The 25,852-nt window shown below is 55.5% G+C and overlaps 1 protein-coding gene and 1 pseudogene across 1 annotated transcript; one reads left to right on the forward strand and one right to left on the reverse strand.

Annotated features, from left to right (window-relative positions):
• Positions 1–4,742: 4,742 nt before the first annotated feature.
• On the forward strand, positions 4,743–5,734 carry LOC129785625 (T-cell activation Rho GTPase-activating protein-like; the record flags this gene model as incomplete). The annotated part of the gene is made up of 4 exons (XM_055818566.1): positions 4,743–4,802; positions 5,034–5,195; positions 5,280–5,389; positions 5,599–5,734. Coding segments are annotated over 4 exons (468 nt in total), but the record flags the coding sequence as incomplete, so codon positions are not given.
• A 5,088-nt stretch (positions 5,735–10,822) lies between these two features.
• LOC129785697 (hydrocephalus-inducing protein homolog) overlaps positions 10,823–25,852 on the reverse strand; it is a 95,836-nt pseudogene continuing 80,806 nt past the window's right edge.

A 25,852-nucleotide genomic window follows, 5' to 3' on the forward strand; every position in this document is an offset into this window, starting at 1 on the left:
CCACAAAAAAAACAACCACACAGATCACAAGATAAGATAAAAATGCCATAACCCCAGGAACACAGGGCCAACAAACACAGATTCTGTCCATTACAGTAACACACTTTGACACTAACTCGCTTGACCTCTGACATACTTGACCTTGTTGCCCCCAAACCACAGCACATCGTAGCCCTAAGGCAACACAAAACGGAGCACAAAGTCCCTGAAGATCTCCGCCAGGGCAAAAGCAAAGCACAGAGCCACACAGGAGGGGGGGTTGGAAGGGACCCGTGGAGGTCCTCTGGGCCAAGCCCTCTGCTCCAGCACGCTCGCCTCGAGCAGGTTGCTGAGAACTGTGTGCCCTTGGCCTTTGAAGATCCCCAAGGACAGAGACTGCACAACCTCCTTGGGCAACCTCTGCCAGCATTTGATCGCCCCGAGGGGGAAAATTTGCCATTTCAGTCTCTCCTTTCACTGTACCGCATTCCAGAACAGCCATGAGTTGACAAGCTCAGGCTTGAAAGCCAGTGCTGTGGCTGGCCTGAAATTCTGTCCCCCTTTTTTTCATCCACTAGTAGCTAAAGGAGGACAAAGAAGGATTTCTTTCAAAGGAGAACTTCTCTTTTCCTCTGTCCTTCTTCTCTACCAGTGATCTGGATTCTGAGTGCTGTGCCACTGTCCTAATGGCTGGGATAGGGATACTTCTTGTAGGACAGGGAGGAGGTGACAGTGGAGATGATCAGGCTGGGGAAGCTGAAGGAAAACGCAAGCAACTGGAGTTGCCTGGAGCAAGAGTGGCCAGCTTCCGAGCTAGGTCACCTCGTGTCCTCAGCTCCTATGCAGGAGCTGAACCACACACATGGACTGCAAAGCAGTGTGACCCATAGAAAAAAGTTTGCTTGGCTCGGGATCGCCCAGGGGCATTTAACTGCAATTCCGCCCTTGTCAGCAGGAAGGAAACATGCCCTGCAAGCACACACTGAGGCACGACACCTTGCCCGGGGCTAAAGGGTACCTCAGGAGACCTACATGGGACCCCCCAGCACCTGGATTGCTGGCTGGAGGATGCGTAGGTCAAAGGACCCTGATGGGAGCCCTGCAGGCTCTCATGCATTGGACCAACGGGCACCTTCCCTTGTCATACAGAGCATCCTCTCGGATGCTCTGGACAGTTTCTGGTAGATCTCTGGAGAAGAGCTTCTCCCCAGGCCTCTCCCATGGGCTTGCTCACCCCCGGAGCCCTTCCCAAGCACAGCCCCAGCAGGTGGATGCAACCGGCGTTGCAGGGAAGAACAAGCAGCAGGCACCACAGTCAGCACTGCGGGAAAGCTGGGACCCCAGACACCCACCCAGGCTCTCCAATCCCAGCCTGGCCCACAAGAGTGCCTTTATCTCCCTTTCCCAGAAGTGCTGAATTCCCCTTCCAGCATTAGCCACTGGACCCACGCTGCTTCTTGCTGCACTGTACAACAGCCACAAGAGAATTTGCTAGATGTCTCTGATTTCCTGCATTTTTCCTGAACAGGGCGGGTGTGTAACTCTCTGAATCGCTTCTATTTGAAGCAAGGCATTGCTTAGGGTCAACAGTGAAACGAGACACGGGCCATCAAAAGCTGACTACTTTTCCCCTTCTTTGCCATGGTCACGGCCTACCCCACAGACTCGCCCCTGGCCGTGTCGGCCACCGGCTGGGTGAAGGTCATGGCTAACCGGGCAGGGGCTCCTGTGTGGCGCTCATCCAGCCCTGATTGCCAAGGGTGAAGCCTTAGCACCCAGGTGGGATAAAGCCTTCCCAAGCAAGGGTGGTGCTCCAGGGGCACCACAATTCCTGCCGAAGCTCACCACACATTTCATTTCCCTGTGGCGCCTGGCAGGACACGAGCGGCTCTTGACTGCTGCTAGTCCCCCCGTCTTTTGGTAAAAAAGGAAGTTTTTCCTCCTGCTGGGCCTGCTCCAGTTCCAGCGCCTTGGGGCCTGAGGCCTGGCACGGCCTGTGTGCCAGAGGCCTTCCGACCGCTAGGCCGGCCTCCACCAAGAGGAGTCTGCCTCAGGCCACAACGGTCATCTCTAGGAAAAACGGCTTCTTTTATCGAGCAGGGCCCTGTCCAAACCCCAGGGCAAAGCGCTGGCCGCAGGCGCAGGGAGGTGGCCCTTGCCCCCTGCCCTGTCCTGCGCGGGGCTCCCCGGGGCGAGGCAGGCCCGGCCATACTGGAGAGGGCCCCAGCCCCGCCCCGCAGGCCCCGCCCACTTTCCGTTGGGCTCAGACCGTTGGTCACGGGGAGCCCACGGCCACCACAGGCAGCAGGGCAGAGCCGTGCTGGCACGCAGCGGCGCTGGCAGGAGGCAGCCTCTGGCCCAGCAGCGCTGCCACAGCACCAGCACCCCGCTTCCCAGCCTCGCCGTCGCCGGCTGGGCCCCCTCCTCGCTGCACGGCCAGGGCCCTCCTCTCCCGGGCAGGATGGGCCAGGCCAGCTGCTGCTGCGGCTCCAGGTGGGCTCCCCCCGGGCTCGGGGACACGCGGGCACAGCTGGGCCACGCAGCACTGGCGTTGCTCATGCCCGCCGCTCTCTGCTCTGCAGGGAGGCTCTCAGCGACGCCGAGCCGGTGCTGAGCGCGGACGTGCGGCTGACCCGGGGCCGCAAGAGGAGCGAGAGGCGCCTTCTGCTCCTCCACGAGGAACTGGTGGTCGCCAAGTTGCGGTAAGACCCTCAGAGCCCAGATCCTTGCCCCCAGCCCCGGCCCAGGGACACCCTGGCACCAGCCCCAGGCCCCGGCCCCTCGGTGCTGGAGGCACCAATGTCCGTCCCAAGGGCAGGTGGGGGACAGGGCTCTGCGCGTGGGGACCCAGCCCAAGGAGCCCCCCTCCAGCTCAGTGCCCGCCTCTGCTCTCTGCAGACATGGCACCAGCCTGCGCCCACAGCTCCGCCTGGCGCTGGACCAGCTGTGGGTGCTCAGCAGCGGGAAGGAGGCTGCGGGGCAGGAGGGACAGGAGGAGGAGGAAGGCACCGATGAGGACAGCACCTCTGTCATCCTCGCCTGGCCCACCGGCTCCTGCATCGCCACTTTTGGGTGAGTCGTGGTCGGGCAGCAGAGGTTCCCAGCCGTGCCCACGCCATCCCATGAACACAGGCCTCTGCCTTGCGTGCAGAGCTGGGCAGGGAGCAGGCAGCTCGCTGGCAGGGAGGAGGGATGTGGGATGTTTCCCCATCCTGCATCCCCTGGTCACCTTTTGGTCCCCAGAAGGGAAGGGCAAATGCAGCCGCTCAGGCAGGACAGAGCGACCCAGGGCTTGGACAGCGCCTCTGTCCTGCCCCACAGCACAGGGCTGTGCAGGCACCCACCTTTGCCCAGGGCTGGGGGCAGCAGGGCCTGACGCTCTCTCTCCTCTCTATCTGCAGATCCCAGGCACTGAAGGAGCTGTGGGTGGCCACGCTGCTGGGGTAAGCCGGGGGGATGCTCCAGGAGAAGCTGGATGGACGGGGGAACACAGCCCCCAGCTGGGGAAGGTGCCCCCGTGGCTGCGAGCAGCTCTCGGGCACAGCTGCCTGACAAGAGACAAGAGACGGCTTGGGGCTCACCCAGCTCTCTCCCTCTCCCTTCCCGGTGCACAGGACACCAGAAGGACGCACGGGAGCCCGCGTCACCCATCTGACATCCATCAAGCTCCTGGAGAGGGAGCTGAGCCGCCGCCACGCCGTGAGTGTCTCTCTGCTCTGGGCCCTGTCCCCAAGCACTGCTCCTGCAGCCGAGCAGCAGAGCCATGGCTGCTCACCTTCTTCCCCTCCTTCTCTCCTGCCCAGTGGAGGACACTGCGCGCCAGGAGCCTGGAGAGGCTGATGGAGGCACAGGCAGAGGTGAGAATGGCTGCCTTGCACCTGCCTCTGGCTGCGCCGGGATGCGCAGGGACTGGGGTGAGCTTGTGCGGGAGGGACAGAGGGTCTGATGGTGCCACTCAGGGAGCAGAGAGTTTTGGGAAGCCAGCAGCACGCCAGCACGTTCTGACTGGTGACACTGGGAGGAACCCTGCCACATGGGGAAGAGAGCCCGGGAGGGCAGAGGGTCCCAGCTCTGCCGCGCTCAGGCTGCTGGTGGCCCTTTCTGCTGCGGGGCTGCTCTCCAAGCACAGCCCGATTCTTGGTTCTTGCAGGCTCATCCCAAGCAAGGGCCTGCGACGGCCCCATCTGCAAACGCAGGGGGACTTTGCCCCGCACCAGGTGAGTTTGGGAAAGCAAGGCAACCTCCTGCAATGCTGTGCTCACTTGTCCCCGAGTGTCGCCATGCAGGTTGGGCAGCCCACGGAAGGATGTCACCTGGACGGACAAGGACAACTGCTGGGCAGTGCCTGCTGGATATGCTTCTGCGGGGACACGGAGCCTCTGCTGCTGCCCGCAGCTTGCAGGAGGGCAGGGCGAAGGCTGGCACAGGCTGACCCCGTGGCACGATGGCTCTCAAGAGCCTCTAAGTCAACACCTCCGAGCCACAGCTGCGGTTCCAGCTGCTGCCTCCCTGCCCATCCTGCCGCACCACACAGCACCGTGCTGCCGGCAGGGCAGCGCAGGGCAGGGCAGGCGCTGGGACCGCTGGCCTGGGGTCTCCATTGGTGGTGTCTTACTCTGTTTTCCTCTGCAGCAGGAGGGAGCAGCAGCGGGAGCAGCACCAGCAGGAGGAGGATGGGGCTGCCCTGGCCCTTCGCCCTGCGGCGCACCCCGGCCGCTGCCCAGGCGCCAGGGCAGGTGGGCTCCAGCTGCAGCAGGGCGCTCTTTGGGCAGCCCCTGGCAGCCCTCTGTGGGGAGGACAACACGCTGCCCCGGCCCATCCAGGTAAGCCAGCCTGGACAGACGGGGTCCCCAGCCCTCCCTCTGGCTGCTCTGGAGAGGGCCTGCGTGTCCCCAGCAGCTGCGGGGACAGGGCACTGGGCTCTGCACCCCCAGAACCTGCTTCTGGTCCCAGACCCTTTGTGACGCTTAGGCAACCACGTCTGGGGCAGAGCTCTGGTCCTTGCCACCGCTTGGTTCTTCAGCCAAGCAAGTGGCCTCCTGCCTCTCCTGCAGGAGCTGCTGGCTGTCCTGCGCCAGCAAGGACCAGCAACGGAGGGGATATTCCGCAGAGCTGCCGGTGGGACAGAACTTCGGCAGCTGCGCGAGGCCCTGGACCGCGGCAAGGACATCGACGTAGGAAGCCAGCCTGCGCTGCTGCTGGCCGTCATCTTGAAGGTGAGCACTTCTGACGTGCAGCTGGAGGAGCTCCTGGCTGGCCTGCAGCGTTCAAAGGCTCACCTGCAGCCCTTGGCATTGCAGGACTTCCTGCGAAGCATCCCCACCAAGCTCCTCGTCGTCGACCTCTACGAGGACTGGATGGCAGCCATGGAGAGGGCCAGCAAGCAGGCCAAGGTGGAGGAGCTGAAAGCGTAAGTGTGGGCAGCAGCCTGCCTGGTGAGCAGGGACCGGGAGAGTTCTGGGACCTGCCTGCAAAGGCACGGGCTCCTCAGAAAGCTGTCTTTTCGGGCAGCTGCAAAGCTGTGCAACACGGCCGCTGGCTCCCACCCGCCTGGGGCCAGCTGCGGGGACGGCTGTGGGCACCCTCTGCTTCATCAGCCTTGTCTTCCTCTTCCCTCAGGGTGGCTGACAAGTTGCCTGCGGCCAACCTCCTCCTCCTGAAGCGGCTGATGGCCCTGCTGCAGCACATCGGCCACAACGCAGCCACCAGCAGAATGAGCTGCAGCAACCTGGCCATCTGCGTCGGGCCCAACCTGCTGAGCCCACCCAACGAGGACCTGCTCCCGCTGCAGGCCATGCTGGCGGTGACCGAGAAGGTACGCCCTACCCAGCAGCCAGCGCTGCCTTCCCGGCCCATCGGAGCTTGGCTGTTGCGAGGTCCCTGGCTGCCTCCTCCCTTGGGCCAGTGCTGGTGGGCTGGGTGCCTGGAAGAGCAACCCCCAGCCGCAGCCGCCTGCGCAGGCGAAGGGTCAGCAGTGGGAAAGGCTGCTTGACATGTCTGCAGGCACCTGGCTTGAGACCAAGGCTTTGATGTCTGCAGGTGAACGTGCTGGTGGAGTTCCTCATTGAAAACTGCGGGGACATCTTTGGGGAGGAGGTGGCCGGCCTCTCCCCTCCATCAGCCGAGGAGGTGCCAGCACCCATGGACAGGGGCACAGGTAGGAGGCGGGACTGAGGCTTGTCACAGACACTGGGGCTTGGGATGCCAGAAACCTCAACGCTGACGAGACAAGTGGTGTAGGGCTCGGCTGGGCTTTGCTTAGGTGTTCTTGACTTCCAAGAAGTCGCGCTGCTGCACGTGCTTTTGCTTTCCAGAGCTGCGGTGCGAAGAGCAAAGTGGCCCTGCAGGCACAGCAGAGACCCAGCATCCGGCAAAAGCCTTTCTGCATGCAGCCGCCTCTCTGCTGGGCATCGACAGCGGAGCTGGGGGAGACACAGGGGCAGGGCCCAAAGCGGCAGAGGTACGGCAGCTCCACAGACGCTGGGGCAACATGTCTCAGGTGGGACAGTAATTTCCCAGGAGGCCAAGCAGCCGCTGGGCCTCCTCCTGGCAGCCGCTCTCTTGTGCCTTTGGGGTTCCTCCTCTCCCCCCAGAGTGGTGCGTGCTAAGGAAAACTGGAAAGGCTGTTTCTGGAACGCAATTCATGAAGTATGATCTGCTTCATCAAACAAAACATACCTACAAAATACCCACAAAAGGACAGAAAGGAGTAGCTGCCACCTTGAGAGGGCTTTTGCTCAAATCCTACTCCGTCGCAGCTTCATCAAGTCTAGGCTGCGTTGGCTGGACTGTGCAAAATGTGCACGATGCAAACCAGCATCTCCTCTGTAGAGCTCATACAGCAATTTGGCAGTCAGGCCCTCACTACCCCAGGCTGTCACTTGCCACCCGTTACCTCCCAAGTTTCTGGTTTAGGCACCTCCAGATTTGCCTCCAGGCACCCCCGAGGGCACGGCAGAGTCCCTGGCACGCCTGCCACAACTGACCAGCCTGCCCCAGGAAACCAGGTAGGAAGAGCTCCCCTTGCCTGACCTGAGAGCTCGCTGCAGGGGCTTGGGGCTTTCCCCATCTCATCACGCTGTGGGATGGAAAGGTTTGCAGGCTCCCACCAGGAGAAGGAAAAGTCAAGGAAAAGGAAGAGAAAAGAAGCCTGGGCAGAGGAGAGGGACAGCCAAGCACAAATAAAAAGGAGAAGAGAGGAAGCGATTTTGTGGACCCAAACCTGAGAAAATGCAGGAAGCTGCAGAACGTCAGGAAGGCCAGGTGCGTACCACGCGCTGCTGCCCATCTTTCCCAGCCCTGAACACGGCCCTAAGTCAGCCCAGCTGGCTGGCAAGGGCCGGCGAGGGCTGGTGCTGAGCAGGGTTTGGGATGAGCCCCACGGCAGCTCCCCGGGGGCTCCCCGTCGAGCCCTGCTGCGCGGCACAGGGGCACTGTCAGCATCCCTGCGCACGCACAGCTCCCTAGGGACATCACCCCTGGGGAGAAGGCACCGGAGCCGGCCTCGAGTGGAGGCCAGCAAGAGCTGTCCCTTCTGGGCCATGAGGAATTCCTCGGAAACAGCGTCCCCCAAAGAGGGGGGAACCAAATCCTGCCTCTTCCTGCCTCTGGGGGCTTATCAGAGCTTTCTGACTCTGTCGTTGCAGGTGCCGACTGATTTTCACCGGCTGAACCGCTGTGACTCCTGGGCCCCTGCAGCTGCTGTTGACAATAAAAGAATCTTTTCCCTCTCCTGACTGTGTCTGCCATAGGGTCTTGTGGAGTGGGGAGCGCTTGTGCTGGGGTGGACCCTCGGGGAGGAGATTGGGATGGTCCCTTGCCCCAGCACCCTTTCCAGCGGGCATCGGGGCTGAGCTGAGGGGCTTTAGGAGGAAAAGCAAAGCACAGAGCCACACAGGAGGGGGGGTTGGAAGGGACCCGTGGAGGTCCTCTGGGCCAAGCCCTCTGCTCCAGCACGCTCGCCTCGAGCAGGTTGCTGAGAACTGTGTGCCCTTGGCCTTTGAAGATCCCCAAGGACAGAGACTGCACAACCTCCTTGGGCAACCTCTGCCAGCATTTGATCGCCCCGAGGGGGAAAAATTTGCCATTTCTATCTCTCCTTTCACTGTACCACATTCCAGAACAGCCACGACATGACAAGCTCCCTACAGCTCTGGCAAAACCAAACTGGGTGGAAATCAGAAACTGGTACTGCTGTATAAGCAACACAGCCTTTAAACCCAAACCAAGGGTTTAATTCTAAAGGTCAGCTGTTGGAGCACCATGAGGCTCTGGTGGGACAGCTCTGGAAAGAGTTAAGCCTACGCATCTTCAAAAGTTCTGCTCACCTTGGAAGAGGCCACATATGCAGGGCTAGCGCTGCCCGTACCCTGGAAGGTTCATTTAACCCTAATTTCTAAATAGCACTGCAGATACCATTTGAAGGGCACAGCACTGTCTGCCTCTGTCTCACTAGGAGCAAACACTGACCCGCTGGCTAATTATTCAGCTGCTTTGGGGGGCGGGGGTGGGGGTGGGGGTGGTAATTTGCAGTAGATTTAAAAACCACCCTCTTGCCAATTCAAGTCTGCTCCGACTTCAGTGAGAGCAGCTGGGGAGAACTGCAGTCAATGCTGACATGCTCTTCAAAGCCTTCACTGCCCCCAGCCTGCACGGTTTGCTCAGAGAGCAACAGAATTGCCCGTCAGCCAGAACAAGGAACAGAATCACTAAAGCAGCATCCCCTCATCGGCACTGTTTTTAAGTTTATCTCCTCCGTGTTTTGCTGTCTCTCCATATGGCCGTTTTGTTAATAAAGGCAGTGTCGCCAAAGGCTTGAGGTAATAAACAATTAAATTAGTAAATGAAAAAAATTGTGTGCTAGAGGGGAGAAGCCACTATGGGAATGGGAACTGCGTGTTCTGCCCTTGCTTACACCACACCTGACCAAGAGCCTTTATACATTGCCTGAAAAATCAGTTATCTGCAGTGAATCCCAGTGACAAGACAAATAGTTACAGCTTTTTTTCTTTTTTTAAAAAACAAACAAAACTTGGTCTCTTCTGCAAGGTCAGCTCCAGTTGAATGTGACAGCAGCGCATCCCTGGGAACGCCGAAGGGGATCTGCACTGAGCCACCAGGCACCCTCCTGAAGACGACGCAGCTGGCTGTACGACCGCTGCTGGAAACCAGGCAGCAGCGAGCTTCACCTGGAGCACAGGGCTCTGGATCAGGGAGGTCAGGGACCAGGCTGAAGGAGACAGGACCCCGCATTACGACTGTCATGCGAAGAGGAAATCCCAAGGAAGGTCTTCTGCCTCCTCCCTCGTTACAAGGCGCTGGGAAACCATTTGCGCCCTGTGGCAGCACATAACAGACCCAGCACGGGGGTTATGCAGGCAGAAAAAAGCTGCCACTGATTAAGAAAACTTACACCCTAGGCCTGTCTCTTCTTTCCTGATCACAGAGACGTGACATGCAGCTGCCTTCTGTGGTGCCAAGAGATGTCAGCCTTAGCAGCCACATAAAACATCTCCGAGAAGACAGCATGACAAAGAACAAGTAGGAAATGACCTAAGAATGATGCTTTTTCCTTTCTGCAGGGAGAGCAAACACTTCCATCAGTCCATAACAAGCCTTTGGCACTTGTCAATACGGCAAAAATCAGGCACTTAGGGAGGCAGGAAAAGAAGATGACAATGGAGCAAGGAGGAGAAACAGCCACTTTTGTCAGCAGGTTACATCAGCCCCCAGCTAAGCTGCAACAGCTCCTTCATGTTGACTCATTCCTCCAGTCTTTTTTTACCCAAGACAGACACAAATCCTCCCCTTGCTGGATCCAGAGGATTCCCTAACACGCTGGGCTGCCTGGCAGCTGGGAAAGCAATCTGACAGGGAAAAGCACACCCGACAGACACAGCATTTGACAGTGTGAGCACAGGACGACACACTGGTCCCAAGGGTCGCAGATCTGCAGACACCCTGGCAAGCAGGGATAAGCCAACCGAGGACGCAGGTATGCAGTCCCTACACCCCTCTTCCAACCCAAAAAGCCCCGTCTCAACACACAGATTTGGCGGGTTTTTACTTATTTTCTTCTGGTGGCAGAGATACTCCCTCCCTGCTGCTCCCTGCAACTGAGAATAGAACAGACACAACTCACCCAGCAGAGAGGAGAGGGGTACAGGGAAGCTGGTGCCTGAGGGGGACTGCAAGGAATTCCTGAAGTCACTTTCCCAAAGTGAAGTTCACCACAAATCATGCTGGCTTGCTCAGGTAATGATCTTGTCTCCCACAAAGCCAGCAGCAAGCTTGCCTTAACAGGAAGAGCAATTATCACTCGAGGGTTAAGAGTACCACCGGGGTGGCAGCACGGCCACCTGCATTACAGCATTTTCCTTTTCTGTTTCAAACAAGACACCAGCCTTTCGTTTGCCCTGTTGCCGCCCCTTCAATTAACCTCATTCAGTTTGTCAAGCTGTCCGTCAGTCTGCATAACATTCCCGATGCAACGCTCCTGTGAAAATTTCAGTCGATAACTCGCCCTTTCAATTGGAGACCATGATCTCTGAGCCTCACAGCCACCGTTTGCAGATTGGCCAACAAATGGGAGACAGGGAAATGACGGCTCACCACCCTGCAGCAACCTCCAAGCAGGAATCAGAGCAGCGGCTTTGGCGCTTTAGAGGACACAAGGCTTGGGTTCAGGGACACGGGGGAATGAAGGATGCCCGTGTCACCCATCAGCTGGGCTAAGGCACAGCGCAGCCTGCTCCGCTCTCAGGTGGACACGTGCGCGTCACCCTGACACCCGACTGCATCTCAGGCTTTATCTCCACAATTATTCAGTCCCCTCTGCTTCCCGTCAAGGAGCTGCCAGGCAGCGTAAGGCAGCCAAGGGCAAAACTTCAACTGGGGCAGCAAAAGAGCGGCAGAGCAGGCAGCTGCTGAGGGCCAGGGCGCAGCTCGGGCACATCTCGCCCACGCCCGCGCTGCTCCCATCAGGCAGCCTCAGCAGCACCGTGCCCGGAGTCTGTCTGAAGAGCCTTTGGTGAAGCGGCTGATGGAGCAGGTTCCCAGGACCTGCCTCCTGGCACGTCTCCATGAGAGCAGCAGCTGCCCTGAAAAGCAGAGATGCTCACCATGGGGGAACTCGGCCCCGTGGAGTCAGCAGGGGGGATCATCACACACACAGAGTCACAGAGAGGCTGGGGCTGGCGAGACCTCTGGAGATCATCTGGTCCAAGCCACTGCTCAAGCAGAGCCCGTCTTTATTGCAGGGAAAGAAACCGTCCCTGAGCCGCCTCGTGTTACTGCTCTAGTGACTGATCAGCCCCAGGACTGGCAGAGATGGCGGTGAAGCACGACAGGCTTTATTGCCCAGTCCCATGGGTTAGGGCCCTGAGGCAACGGAGGGGCAGATGTACCCTGCAAGCCCCCCGGCTACACCGCGAGCTGCCCGGGGAGGAGGGAGGCATTGCACCGGGGCAGCAGGACCCGAACAGCTCTGCGGGTCACTGCCTGCGACAGGCATGCAAACCCATCATTTCAACACCAGTACCAGCCATCCCTGGTGGCTTGCTCTCGCCACAGATGGAAAGCGGGTTTTCATGGTGGATTCAAAGAAAGCTGCCCTGGGAATCCCTCCCCGACTTGGAGGTTACTGTTGTCCCCCAAACAGCTGGAAAAGCAGCAAGGAGGAAATTCGCCCCCCTCCCCCTTGGCCCAGGAGGCTGAGCCTGGCCTCTCGCACGCTGCCTGATGCTTTACCCGCAGACCCAACCAAGCCCACAGAGCCAGGCCTGGGTGAACCAGCTCCACAAATCCAGCCCACCTAGCGTGGAGCAGAACAAACCTCCTCCCAACCCTGTTTTTAAGCCCCTCACAGATCCCACCTCCAGTGAGCGGCACATCCCACCCAGCGTCCGCACGGGAGCCCTCCCTGGCTGCACCAGCCCTGCCCCCCCTGCCAGGGCAGCGACCCAACCGCCTCCTGCCACCTGCCACGCAGCTTGTCAGCTGCAGCCTCCATCAGTTCAACGGCCTTTCCCTGCGGCTGGCCTCCGGAGATGCTCTGCAACGCGACGGAGCCCACACGCTCTGTAGCTACACAACCCTTACCGTTATCTTTTTGTGCAACACCACAGCTGGTTGGGCCCCCAGCGGGTGTGAAACTCACCTCACCACAGGCAGGCTGAGGACAAACTTCACACCCCAGACTCTGTCACAAACAGCAATCTGACACAAAGCAAACGCAGACCTAATGGGGAAAGCGTCGGGAAATCCATGCCCTTCCAGGAGCAAAGGGCCACAGGGGCCTCTTGATCTCAGAGCTCCAAAGACACGACTCTCCGTTAAATACCACCCAGAAAACAGAGGGAAAACTTGTAAAGATGATCCAGACTCATTTCTGCACAAACATCTATGCAAGCTGTCTGTTTTACTGAGGGGTGCCCCAGCTAAAACTGCCCCCAGAGCCAGGCTCCTCTCGCTGCGTTGGGACGGAATATCTTGCTTTCTCTCCGAGACAGCAATATGGGAACGTTGCATGTAAAAATCAGGCCACAGGCTGCTACAGACCAGTCAATTTTCATTGGGAAACAGCCCCACAGATACTTACCATCTCTACACAGAAGGAAGCAGGGATGACAGCCTGATTGGAGAGGTGGAGAGTTTTGGACGCATCTTGTAGGACTTCAATACTGCTGGAATTTATCTCACTCAGATGCACGTAGACAACCCGTTCTTCTCCAATGCTCACTAAACAGACATTCTGCTCCAGGAAGCAGGTAGGAAAGAAAAAAGAAAAGCAGGGGAAGTTAAAAAATATGAGACAGCTCTAAGTGTCCTCCTCGACTGGGCGATAAGTACGGCTGTTGGAAGTTTTCAGTGTTGCAAGGCTGAAACAGAAGGCCTGGGGCAAGTGCAGGCTCGGGAGTGACCCCATCTGAAAGCCACAAGCTCCCGTTCTCAGGGGACAGAGAAACCCTGGGTCCCACGCTCTCCTTTCCAGACCTCCTCCACAGTTAGCTCTCCTTTCTCTGCCTTGTGCCTGCTCCCGCTCCTTCTGCCGCTCAGCCTTGCCCCAAACCTCCCTGACCGCTGCTGCTGCACAGCGACACTTGGACAGTTACTTCTCTGACATTCCCAAAAATGCACCTCTGAAAACCAGCACAAGCCAGAAGCGAAGCAGGCTCTTCAGAGCAGAGATCGTGCAAGTTATGGCCTCTGATGTGTGCTTATGTGTATTCCTGGTATGGCATGAATAACAGGCATTAATTATTCATTACATCATTCAAGTGGTGTTTTTTCTCGACGGTCACAACCAAAAGCTTTCTCCTTGCAGAACTGGCACAGACTACTGGAGGAGGAACACAGATCCCTTTGCTAAACCACCTTCCCACATCATTAAAAACAACGAGAATTTGTCCACTCTTGCGGTGGATTTCACTGGTTCCAAACACCTCAACACTTCAACAGGATCTGAATGCATAGAACTCCCAACACTGACCAGACGCCGTATGATTCACTGGAGGGCACAGAGTACGATTTAACCGAAAAAGAAACCAGCTTCCACGATGTAAAACCTTTAATGATGTCTGGCTCAAGGAAGTGGTATTGACCGCTGTCAGAATCACCAGCCCAACTCAGCCAGAAGCAGCAGCATCCAGAAATGCTCATCCCTTGGCAGGGCACTGCTGCGTGCAACTAAGAGCCAAAAACCTCACCTACCAAGGCTGGGGCCTCCAAAATAAGGAACTGAAGCCATGCACGATGATGCATGTCTGGGCGATGCTGCCCAAAGCTCCCGGGAAGGAGGAGCTGCAGGGAAGAGCTGCGCCTCGCCAGCCAGCTCAGCTTCCCGGTGACAGCGGGACAGCAGCAGCAAAGGCAGGGCAGAGCCCTTTGGGGATGAGCGGAACAACATCTGGAGGATGCCCAGGAGAGCTGCCTTCTGTCAGCCTGTGTACTAACACCACGCATCCTCACCACCAAGGAGAGGGCTTCAGAAACGCTACCCCTTCATCTACAGGGTTCTAAAAGGGACAAGGAAAATGCCATGCAACAGCGTTACAGGCAACATGGCACAGGGAAAGGCAGCAACAAGCGATGGCAGCTCTGCCACCAGTAACGCCAGCGCTGGGATTTACCAGCTCCTTCATGCAGATGACACACGCCAGACTGGAGCTGGCACGCGTTCACCTGCAAACCAAATACCCGACAACGGAGCTGTGGAGGGACTCTGCACAGCCTGGATGAAAGATCTGTACCACGTTCTGCCTGAAACGGTGGTAAAGACCAGGCATCGACACTGGGCACCCCAGCCTAAGGCAAGAACGAGCTTTGAAGTTCTACTGGAACACACTGCAGCGATTCCCAAGGTCAGACTTGCAGCCGTACGGGTAGGATCTGCCACCAGCGCAGGACACGTAACAAGACAGCCAGCTCTTCTGCCAGCCCAGAAAGCTTTGGGTGCGTCAGCTACCAGGGAACTACTGGAACTGCACTGCAACCAGAAGACAGACCTATAGAAAATGCAACGCATCTAGTCCTTTCTTTAGGCACAGCTACGCTTCTCCAGCTGAAATGCTCGCCCTTTGGGCAAAACATTGACACGCTCACGTCCAAACAGAAAAGATTAAGGTAAGGTCAACTTTCAATTTATAAATTGTTAGCCCAAGGGTAAAAGCTTTTCAAGGTACCTGTAGTTCAAAATCCAGCTGACATTTAAACAACTGGTTATTCCAGTGGGGAGAAACCCTCCTCTTTCGGGGAAGCATGCCTTCTGTTTGCAAGCAACTGTTTTGTCAAACTTGAGACTTCCCTGCAAAGCCTGCATTGCCTGGCCTTGCTGTTGACTGGTTTACATGCACACCCCCAGCAGCCAGGGTTGAGATGACCAGTGGCATCCAAGGGATTTGGCATCATCGTTTCAATTTGGTTTATAAAAAGTTTATATCCCTGCAATTGTTTTCAAAATGTCAGCCTTCCTTTCTGTTACAGAAAGCTTCACGTTCTCGGGAATCCTCTGATATCCCCTTCCGTGCTCAGGGAGAGGACAAGACATTTTAAGACAGCTGCTTCAAAAGTTAGTATCCTTTTAAATTAAAGTTTAATTAACTAAATTTGTTCTCGATTTCAGCCAGTGGAAGCCAGGACACCAGATACAACATTCTCTTGCCTACACTTTGTTGTTGCTGCTGTATATGCCTGAATGCAAATGTCCTGTAGGAGCCTTTAGTCCAGGAATGCTTTGCCTCACCCCTTTTCAAGCTTGGTAGGGAAAAAAAAAAGAAAAGAAAAAAAAGCTTGTGCTCCAGATGCAAGCAGTGTGGAGTCTCATGCGTCTTTGGCTGGGGCTTTTGGCAAAGAGATATGATGGATATTTCTCAGGCGGGATGGACCTGACTTTCAGGAAAGCTTAAATCCAGCTTTACAGAAATCATCATTTCAGCACGGTCTCTTACACCGCTCTTGCTTTAGTGGTATTCAGCGATGTCCCCGTGCGCTCCCGAACAAGAGTTCTAATGAAGCAGCGGTTGCTGCTCATCTCGTAACGCAGGAGAGCGAGAGACCCAGGAATTGCTCTGGGTTTCAGACTGGGCTTGTTATCCCGCCTCACACGTCCGTAATTAAACACCATCTCAGACACTTAGATTTCCACCTAAGAGGACACCACCCTTCTCTAGGCATTAGCTGCTACTTATGCCATGAATCCCTTCTTTCCGTGTCCGCACCAGCCACGTATTGTCACGTTCTCCTTTTCCCTGGCAGAACCCCTGTACACTTTATGCCCACCAAGATGAGTCACACAAAGGCACGCATCTCGCCTAGCACTCACCAGCGGGGATCTTTCATTCCCAAACACTGAGACACTAGCCACAGTGTCCTGCCTTCCTATCGCCTGGGCTTCCAGCGTCAACGGGATCTCCACCAAGCTGTGAGGCTGGATAATCCCACACGGCACAGGGCTGCAGTACCACACAGTAGCATCCTCCTTGTGCTCCTATAAGGGACAGAATCAAAGACAACTTCAGAGTGTCCTCTGAGGAAACTCCAAGCTCCTTAACATCTACCACAACGGCAATTCACCCACATTTTTAAAAATCCCTAGGAGAAAGCAGAAAGGCGCAACACAAGGTGCAAGATTTATATGGGCCTAATTAGCATCCTCACAGGGTCCAAAAGCTGCTGCACTCACAAACGCCCACTCCGGTGCTGGCGGCCTCCTTGCAGCAGCTTTTCACAACCCTCCAAGTTCTCCTGCATGAAAGCACCCCAAAGACTAGAACCGAAACTGCTTCCTGAAGAGTTCAAACCGCTCCTGAAGTTCATATTCAGGTAGCTTCCCGTTCTCTCCAAAACTTTAGGTTTGAATATAAAACAGCAAGGTCTTATCCAAACCCCGTTTCTTTCCTAATAAACCCCTCGATAACGACGTTTGAGGGCAGGAGGCGAACACGACGCCAAGCCTGAGGAAGGACTCCATAGCAGCCTGGAAGATCGCTGTCGTTCACAAGGGTCAGCATCCACTCGCAAGGGAACTTCAGAAAGCACCGTCCAAATGTCAGAACAGGGCTGAGCACGTGCAGCGGAGGAACGACACATCCGGGTGAAGAGATGACCAAAGGGAATTAGAGACACTGAGAGAACGTAGAAGTTGTTTACTCCCCAAACAGCATGAAACAGACACAACGCATTTGTCTCTGCCAGATAGACATTTCCTACCTCTACGGCAATCGATCACCTCTAACTTCTTACTCAACAGCCTCTTGTAAAGGAGGGGCAGCCCCAGACTCCCGTGGCAGAGGCTGCCCAGTGCCCTGCCCCAGTGCTCTCTCATCAAGCTTTGCCCCTCCCTTGCCCCAGGAGGCCGGCAAGGACCCTCCCACAGTCCCAGCAAGGCACGAGCTCTGCGGGAGCCTTCCCGCTGAGGACCAGCGCTCCCCAAAGCTCAAGGAAAACAAGACTCCCGCATCTCAGTAAAAGCACCTCCCTCCTCTCCCGTACCGCTCTCGCCCTGCCTGAAACCTCAGCCGCTTGCCCCCGCGATGGAGGGCACCAGCACCGCCTGCCTCTCGCAGTGGGTGACCAGCCTCTCCCAGCTCCTGCAGCTGCCTGGGTCCTCCACACACCAGCCCACACACTGACTCTTCCCATTCCCACTCGTTTTACAAAATTGCAGCCCAGGCACCCAGTGGGTGACTCTGCCGGGGAGAGGGAACAGCACCAGCGAACTGCGTCCCTCTCGTCATTAAACTGGCACCCGCTGCGGCGCAACGGCATTGAACGACGCTGCAGCTTTTGGCTTAAGTCTGGGAACGTTCATGCTCAAGAGAACCAGAGAAACCTGAGCTCACCTGCCACACCAAGGACTAGTTTCCCCTCACCACTCCTGCCGTAAGCCCCTTTCCCATTTGCACACGCCTTCATTAACTGAGCCAGACCCCAGCTTTCAGCAGGCTGCTCGCCGCCTTCCAAACAAATGCTGCACTTTGGGCCAACCCAGCACAAGCCCACCGCTTGCAGGGAGAAGCAGGGGCAGTCCTTTGGAGATTCATTACTCCTCAAGTCCCAGACAACAGGCCAATAGTGAATATAATCACTGCTCCCTTAAAAATAAAATAAACCAAAAAAAAAAAAAGACAGAGGCATGGCCCTGAGCACTGAGCACAGGTGCCTCTCAACATGGGCTGCTTTCAAAGCACGGCTGTGCTCACAGCGAGCTGGGCAGAACTAGCTCGTTAAGCAACATTTCTCATTTGGAGCTGAAGCCAGGACACCCCACGCCAGGCAGCGTGCTGGGCATGGGTACGCGGGGAAAGGTGGCCAGCTGCAAGGAAAGCGCCGGTACCTGGCTGTGAGAGGCACGCCAACACCTCCTGGCCAACACCATCCACGCCCACCACCAGCGCCAGCTCGTATCGCCTCACCGTGCTGGAACACAGGGTGACCTGGTAGAGGAGAAGAGCGTCAGATACTTAATCACTGCCAGAAGCCATCAGCCACGCGTGGTGTCCTCTGGCTCTCACCCACGGTCAGGAAAGGGAGCGGTATTTTGCCTTAGTTCTCCTGCTGGTCCACGTGTAGACCACTGTCTTTCCGAGTAACAAAACTCTTCTGGCGATATCCGATTTATTAAGTACGCCTTGCATACCAGGGCATATGTGAGCTAAATTAAAGCACAATTCATGTTCTACTTGCCACTGGGACCAATTTTTACTCTCGACTACAACAGCATAAATCCAGAGGAAATCTGTTGACTTTCACAGAATGAGTCCAGCTTTACAGTGGGAAGCCGAGGGCAAAACGTGGCCCAGCAGCAGCTGTGCAGCTCATGGCTGCTGGAGCTTTTCCAGTCCTCGCTGCAGTGGATGCAACCATTCTGCTCCACACGAGAGGAAAGATAAGACCGGGAAGAATAGCAAACTGCTTTATGCAATGACATCTTTCTTTTAACAGTCACCTTCTGTCCCCATCCTTCCTCGGCCCGCTTTAAATCAAATTGCTCTAAGCAGCTCAGACACACACGCGTGGCTTCTGTGCTTGACCGTAGGGTACATGATCCTTGGCTTACAACTTTGGAAACAAAACGGTGCTCCGCCCCAGAGTACCCCAGCTCACAAAAACCTAACACGAACACCGATCTCTTACTTGCGTTATGCCCAAAGCCAGCAGCACTACAGCCCTCCTGCGCACCAGTGAAGCTTCAGCTCCACCTGCTGAAGCACGTATGGCCGGGCTCGTGCCATACCTGGATACCCAGGGCTCCTTGGGAGCGGATGGTCCCCTTGCAGGGCATTATGGTGAATTCAGTTGGCTTGATGTGATGTTGGGCTCCCTTTCTCCAGGACGGGCAAGTGTTGTCTGATATCTGAGCAAAACTGGTGACGCTGCGCTGTCCTGAGCCTTCGCCGGGGATGCGAAGGTTGAAAGTCATGGGAACCAAGGAGGTGTTAGTGAGGCGACACGGCAGGGTGCGAGGAAAGCCTGGGAAGGTGAGACAAATATCAGTCAAGTCCCCGGTTATCCCGTGATTCCTGGTGTGACTCTCCTGTTAGGATAGACCGGTGCTTGTTGTTTATCTCTTTTCAGTGTGAATGAGAGGTAATGGAGAAGCTCAGGGAGGAGTGAGTTGTGACTGAAGTTGCTTTTTCCATGGATGGCACAGCTTGCTTCCTTGGCAATGGGCAGTGCCGTTGGTGCTGAAGAGCTGTCTCTACCTGTGAGGAGCTCTCTCACCTGCCCCCAAACCAGCCCCAACTCTTTCTCACTGATCAGTGTGCACCCAGACAGAGCATTTATTCTGAAAATTCAGTCTGTAAAATCCCCCATTAACTCCATGAACATTCCCCCAGTTTTCAATATATGAAAGTAGGGCATTGTCATGTAAGGAAAAGAAAGGATGAGACCGGGCACTACAACATGATGCATTGCACTCTAATGCAGTTTCTCTAGGCAGGACCCTTAAGGCATCTCCTGTTTCTGGGCAACCAGACTGAGCACATGACAGCTCAGCCCACCTCACTGCAGGCAAACCTGATGCTTCCTTAGAAATGAGCAGGAACTGTGTCTCACCTTACCTAACAAACGGGGACATCACATCCACACTGCCTTTGATTACGGCCCACAAAGCCTGACATCACTCCAGCTCTGACACTTGCTTTCCACAACGGAAAACCAGTGGTACAACCACACTGGGTGAGGGGGTGGCTGTTCTGCAGAGGCAGGACACCAGCCCGCAGCTTGGTCTGGAGCGGACACCAGCTCTGCCAGAAGACACCTCCCATGCCCTGCTTACCAAGTGCTATTTGAATAAAGACAGGGAGGAAAACCACCCGCAGACACAGCAGATAGTTCCTCCGTGCCCAGCAGCAGTGACCATTGCCCACCGCCAGCAATTACTCCGGCAGGGAGGCGGGGGTGGGGCACAGAAAGGACATGCACCGACTGACCCACTGCACAGCCCCAAATGGGACCGAAGTCACCAGATGCAGACAACAGCCAGCAGCACAGTGACAAGAAGCAAAAATACAATAGCTGCCTTCAGCTGAAAAGGCCTTGTTAATGAAATCAGATTAAAGTAGGATGAACCTCCTATTACACAACCGCATTTCTGCCGGTGCGTTTCTTGTGGGTCTATTTATTCAAAAGGAAGCAGAGAAGTGGCCGAGTGGTGATGCAGGGAGAGGGGGAAGTGGCTCAGGGAAAGTATTGAGATTTCCTAGAAAGTCCACGAACCGCATGAAACCACAGAGGCATCCTGGGCACAGAATGATCATGGCCCTTCAATCAATCCCCAATTGATTTCACATGTAAACTTTAGATCATCTCAGTACAAAGCCTTTTCTCTGAGACTCGAGATGGAGAATCAGAATCTGCATTTCAGTGGAGATGCTCTGGGTGCTCAGCCACCGGCTCCGTCAGTGGAGCAGTGCTTCGGCTGGGGAAGGAGAAGGAGCCCACATCTCTGGAGACATCACTGCCCAAACCAATGCCGAGCTACTGCCTGGGCTTATTACCGGGCAGGTGATAACGAGGAGCCCTCACAGCACAAATTAACAGCTCACACTAAAGGTCAAGTGGGTAAGTGGTGTCCTCGCCTTGCAACAGGAACGTTCACCCTGAGCAGCCACAGGCTAGCGTGTGGCTCCAACGCCCTTCTCCTGCAGCCCCATCCCCTGGGCCCTTCTGGGACAAGGGCTTTCACCATCATTCTGCCGCCAAGGATTGGGAGGTTGGGGCTGAGCAGGCTCTGAGGGCACCAGGAAAATACTGACTTTCTATTCCTTTGGTCCTGTTTGATCTCACGGCAGCAAAATACCACCTGAGCAAGCGGCAGCCCTGGTTCTAACACCCTGAAGGCTGCTGTGGAGGAACACAAGTGACAGACGCTCCCAAAGCGCTTCATTTCAGTAAGGCACAGACCTCCCCACCAGCGGTCCAAGCCCAGGGCACACTCACCAAAGGAGACGTCGCCGAATGGAGGGAAGGTACATGGAAAGGGAAAGTCGGTCCGATGACACAGCCCCTGTAAGGACAAAGGCAGAGGAGGAACTGGCTTGGTTAAAAAGAACTGCAAAGTGTTCGGCTTTCGTTACCACCGGGACGGATAGAAGCTGGTCTCAGCAGCACGGTGGGTTTCAAATCAACCCGTCACCCCTGCGCTCGGCACAGCATCCCTGTGCACAGGAGGCAGCCAAAGCAACGTGGTCAGCAGGTGGCAGCTGCTGAGGTGGCTCAGGGCACCAGGGCAGGCAGGGTACACCCCCAGGTTGCTGCTGGCCCAGTGAAGGACCCTGAACAAGTGATGGCTCTGTGCCTCAGTTTCCCCATCTGTCATGTGACGGGCAGAGCTGTCCATGCAGAAGCAGGTTCATTGTAACTAGCCCTCTCAGCCACAGGTTCCCTGCTTTGGTATCTCTTTGCTGGAACTGGCCTTTCCATGGCCTATATGGACATCTTCCTCAGACCTTATTCCACACTACCATTATGCGTGCAGGATTTTGAGGCATGAATCCACAGGAGCCCCAGACATCTACTGAGAAACGCAGCACAAGTTCTACACAGTGGATGGCGGAATCTTGGAGGAAAGTATCAGCTTGTCACCAGTGCACCGGCTGACACATCCAAGAGCAAGACTGTTTGCACCACCGAACATGAGTGTCCTGAAGCCACCACACCAGCCCGCCCATCCCTAAATTCAGAGAGGTTCCAAACTCCCAAACTCACCAACATCCATTGAAATCAGCACTTGAAGCTGCACAACATTCATTAATTTCATGGTTGATGCCAATCAATGCCAGCTCTGCCTCTTGCTGAAAAAAACAAATACAGATCAAGGAGCACAGTGACCCGTGCCTCCTAGTTTTATTCACAGGACTGCCACCGGGTCTCTCGTACACATGAACAGACCCCAGCCTCCCGCAGGAGGGACCTGCACTCACCCGTGGTGTCCCAGTTCCAGCATCCCTTTCTAAAGAGCAAAAGAACAAGCGTTCAGGACCTCGTCAGGTCTGTTTCCAAGCAAAGAGTGATCACCTATGGTTTGGGCATCTTCTGACTGCACAATCAAAAAGCACTCAAAATCTGACTTTCAGGAGTTTCAATCCCATGCTAATTCTCGATTCCTGGAGCTGAATCCATTCCTGAGAACAAGTTAGGTAGCAAATCCCTTCTGGCAATGAGGTTCCCTCTCCAAGGACCTCACGTAATCAGACTTAACCTGCCAAGCCCCAGCATCCTACTCTGGATGGAGCAAAGGGAGCAGACATGCTTTCCGTAATAGCACTTGCCAAAAGACAATAGAAAACTGCCTCCAAACCAGCCACAACTGGGTCTCACACTGGGAAAACTGCCAAGGGTGAGCCTTGCAGCGAGGGGGGAAATAACTGCCGTTTCTGCTGAGCACACAGGAGCTGTGCTCAAGGAAGTCAGACCTGAAGGACTGCCCAGAGGGCTCGGCCAAGCAGCCAGCCCAGAGCCCTGTGCGCTACAGCCGGTAACAGCGCAGCTTGCAAGAGAACGGGGGAAGAGGGCAGTCTTTATGGCAACAGCCACATCTTCCAATAGTGCTTCTGAAGGGAGATCGGGGTCCTCGCAGAGCAGGAAGGAGCACAAGGTAGGAGAGGAACCACCTGCACTCCCACCGCTGTTCCTTCCTCTGCAGCCCCGTGTCCCACCAGCCAGCTCACCTCCACTCAAAAGAACTGGGAGTTTTTCCCTCCCTGGAGAACTAAATCCAGTGCACAACCCCCCCTGAAGAGGGAGGCTCGGCTTGCCCCGGTGGGTGGGCATCTCAAAAGCATTTGAAACAAACAGCTTGAGTTGTGGGGCTGGAGAATGAGAGATAAGGGCTGGACAGGGGTCCTTGGAACAAAGGCAAGACAGAAAGCAAGGAGGCAGATGCCATCTCGAGGAGAGGAGTCTGCAGTGGGAATTACTGTGGAGGCACCCCCCAGGCTCCTGTAACCCTCCTCACCTGACGGTCAAGGTCACGGGCTCAGGGGACCCATCCACACTGAACCGGAATCCTTCTGTGAACTGCCCCAGGGCGGTGGAACTGAAGGAGATCTGGATGACTTGGAGGCCATCTGGTGAAATGATGCCCTCCTGGGGGTGGAAGGAGAAGCAGGAGCCCAGAGCGGTCGCCGGAAGGACCAACTTGGAGGGGGCATCAATGACTCCTTTGTTAAACAGGATCACCTGCAGCAGCAAGAAAGCAAAATGGAAATACATGAGGAATCTTCTTTCCTTACAGAAGGCTGATTTGTTTTCTAATTAAACTTCTACAAAAGGCAGAAGATGCTGTGTGCTGCTGCTTGGCTGAAGCCAAAGAAAACACAACAGGACAGTTTCTGCCTTTGGGTTTTTGCATGCAAAAAACCCCAGTGATAACTTCACATAAACAGAGTCACTCTGGGTTTATTCCACTGACACAGAGCAGTCCGCTTGGACTTGCAGGGCTGAGGATGTGCTCAGCATCACCAAGGCGATGCAGACCTGCCCCAAAGAGCAGCAAAGGGCGGTCGCAGCATTACAGCGAATCGTCACCTAACTGCTCCCGCTCCAGATGAGCCCAGTCCTGCCAAGGGCAAAACACATTCAGCTCCCGTTACAGCCAGCAAGTTTACTGGATGTAGAAAATACCTCGGGACAGCCCCATAACCAGCTTCAGCAGCACTCCCCGACTCTGCTAGGGTACGTCAGTGAGGCGCATTTTGTTCTTTTCTTTGATCTGAGAGTCTCTTTGTCTTTGCTCAACCAGACATGTCAAGAAAGGATGAGAGGGAGGGGCATAGCAGCTCCACCTGCTCTAAAGAATCTCTTTCATAAATATTCACAGCCATCATCTACTAATTTACCATTATTTACTGCTCCAACAAGCTACACAATCCTGCAGCATTTGCTGAGATTCAGCAAGAAATGCCCACACCTGCCTGTGAGTATCAGCACACTGGTGGTCACCAAACCTACCCAAAGCAAAGCTCTACAGTTTCCGAAGGCTGCAGGTGAAATCCGGCCATTTCTGTGGACTTATCTACCTGCTTGGCAGTTATTTTCCCTAAGTTTTGTCCTCGCAAAACCTGTCAGAAAAACTGAGACAGAAGCAGAGGTACAGCCCTTGTTTTTTTAATTTTGCAGCTGCTGTTGAAAACATTCCTGTATTCAAATTCTGCACTGGTAACTTGGAAACTACTCATATGTTTTACACCTTAATTACAAATTGCACTTAGGGATCCTACACTGAAGTTTACCTCCAGTCTGGCTACTTAATACAGCACTTGGAGTATCATCTACTTATTCACATTTTCTCCAGTAATGAAACCAACACATTGATATATATAGAATCAATAAAGAATCAGCATTAAAAAATGCATACATACAGTGCACAATATTTTGGCAAGAAAACACCTTAACGTGTCCTTCCCTGCAACAGTCAAGCTTTTGAAAGTGTCTGGCACCATGTACTGCCTCATTTTCTACCGCCTCCAGTTGCTGTATCTTGGGGGTTTTTTTGGTTGGGTTTTTTTTAGAGAAAACTTGCCACCATCGGCGGGGGGAGGCAAATACCCAGAAAGCTCCTTTGCTTCATTTCCAGAACTGCCCTGCTCTGTTCATAGAGCCAGAGGGGCACCAGGTCTGAAGGGTGGCAGGAGGCTGGTCAGCAGGGACAGCGCTCCCGGTGCCTGCGCGGGCAGCTCTGCGCGGGGAGGCTGCCCGGCTTCCCTCCGGCGCCGGGATCCAGCAAGTTGCGCTTCACTGAAAGGTGTTTGCAACGGACTCGAGTCGGAACACAACCCCTTTGTTCCAGCTGCTTTTTAACCGCCAGGGTACCAGGGCGCAGTGCATCTAGGGCTGAAACAAAAGCCTCTGGATCCTGACCTTTTTGACCCGGTGTTGCTATCATGTGTCAAGGGCTGGATTTTCTGCATGAAGCCTCCCAGCTGGTCTCAAAGGGAGGTTGCCAAAACGCAGGGATCGGGGCTTTGTGGACAACATACACACCTTTCAGACCCCATCAAAACTATCCAGATTCTGCAAAAACTCCCACATTTAACTTACATCAAATAATGCGTGCACATAACTGCCTGTGTTGCCAGAAATCCAGCAGGTGCACAAAGCTCACTGCTGCCCCAGGGGCCATCAGGATCCACCCCAACCCCAGCAAGCCCCACTGCTCACCTCGTAGCTGGGGGCTGACGCAACAAAAACCTTCCCGATGTCCAGCTGGTCAAAGCTGAAGCGCAGCTGGGGCCCTATGCCGCTCCCTTTGATGCGCAGGGGCAGCCTGGTCTCACGGCCTGGGGAGAGGTTGCCATGTCAGTACAGAATTCCTTCGGTTCGCCTGGATTTTCCAGGCAGCCTCAGAGCCAGTCCCCGACTCCGGGCTGGGTGGCACCAGCACTAGATGCTCCGCGAGAAGATACGGGACCCTTCTCTTCCCTCAGCAGATCAACTTTGCGGCTGGTTTCTAACTTCTGACGGAGCCCTTGGGCTGGTTTGTAACTTAGCAATCAGTTTGCACCCTCAGAAAGTGATGCTGCGTATAAAACATGATTTCTGAATTCCTTCCCATGCACTTAAACGAGCTTTGAAATCCATTCAGAGAAGGCACAAAGCTCACAAAACAGAGCCGGAGAGAAAAATCTGCTGTCTGTATCGCTGCAATCGGAGACGACCGCACGGGAGCTGAGAAGTATGAGCCCAAGCAAGGCAGAGCAGCCTGCTGACAGCGATACCCCAGCAGCCTGCTGACAGCGACACGCGCACCCGAGCGCTGCCTCAAGCAGGCAGAGCATCTCAGCCACCACCTGCGCCTAACGTAGGGCTCCGTACCGGGGTGCTCCAGGGCTCACCGCCTGCAGCAGCGCCTTGTTAAGACGGGGCTTTA

The sequence above is a fragment of the Falco peregrinus genome, chromosome 14 (assembly GCF_023634155.1).
Source record: "Falco peregrinus isolate bFalPer1 chromosome 14, bFalPer1.pri, whole genome shotgun sequence".
In the NCBI taxonomy this organism is placed as follows: domain Eukaryota; kingdom Metazoa; phylum Chordata; class Aves; order Falconiformes; family Falconidae; genus Falco; species Falco peregrinus.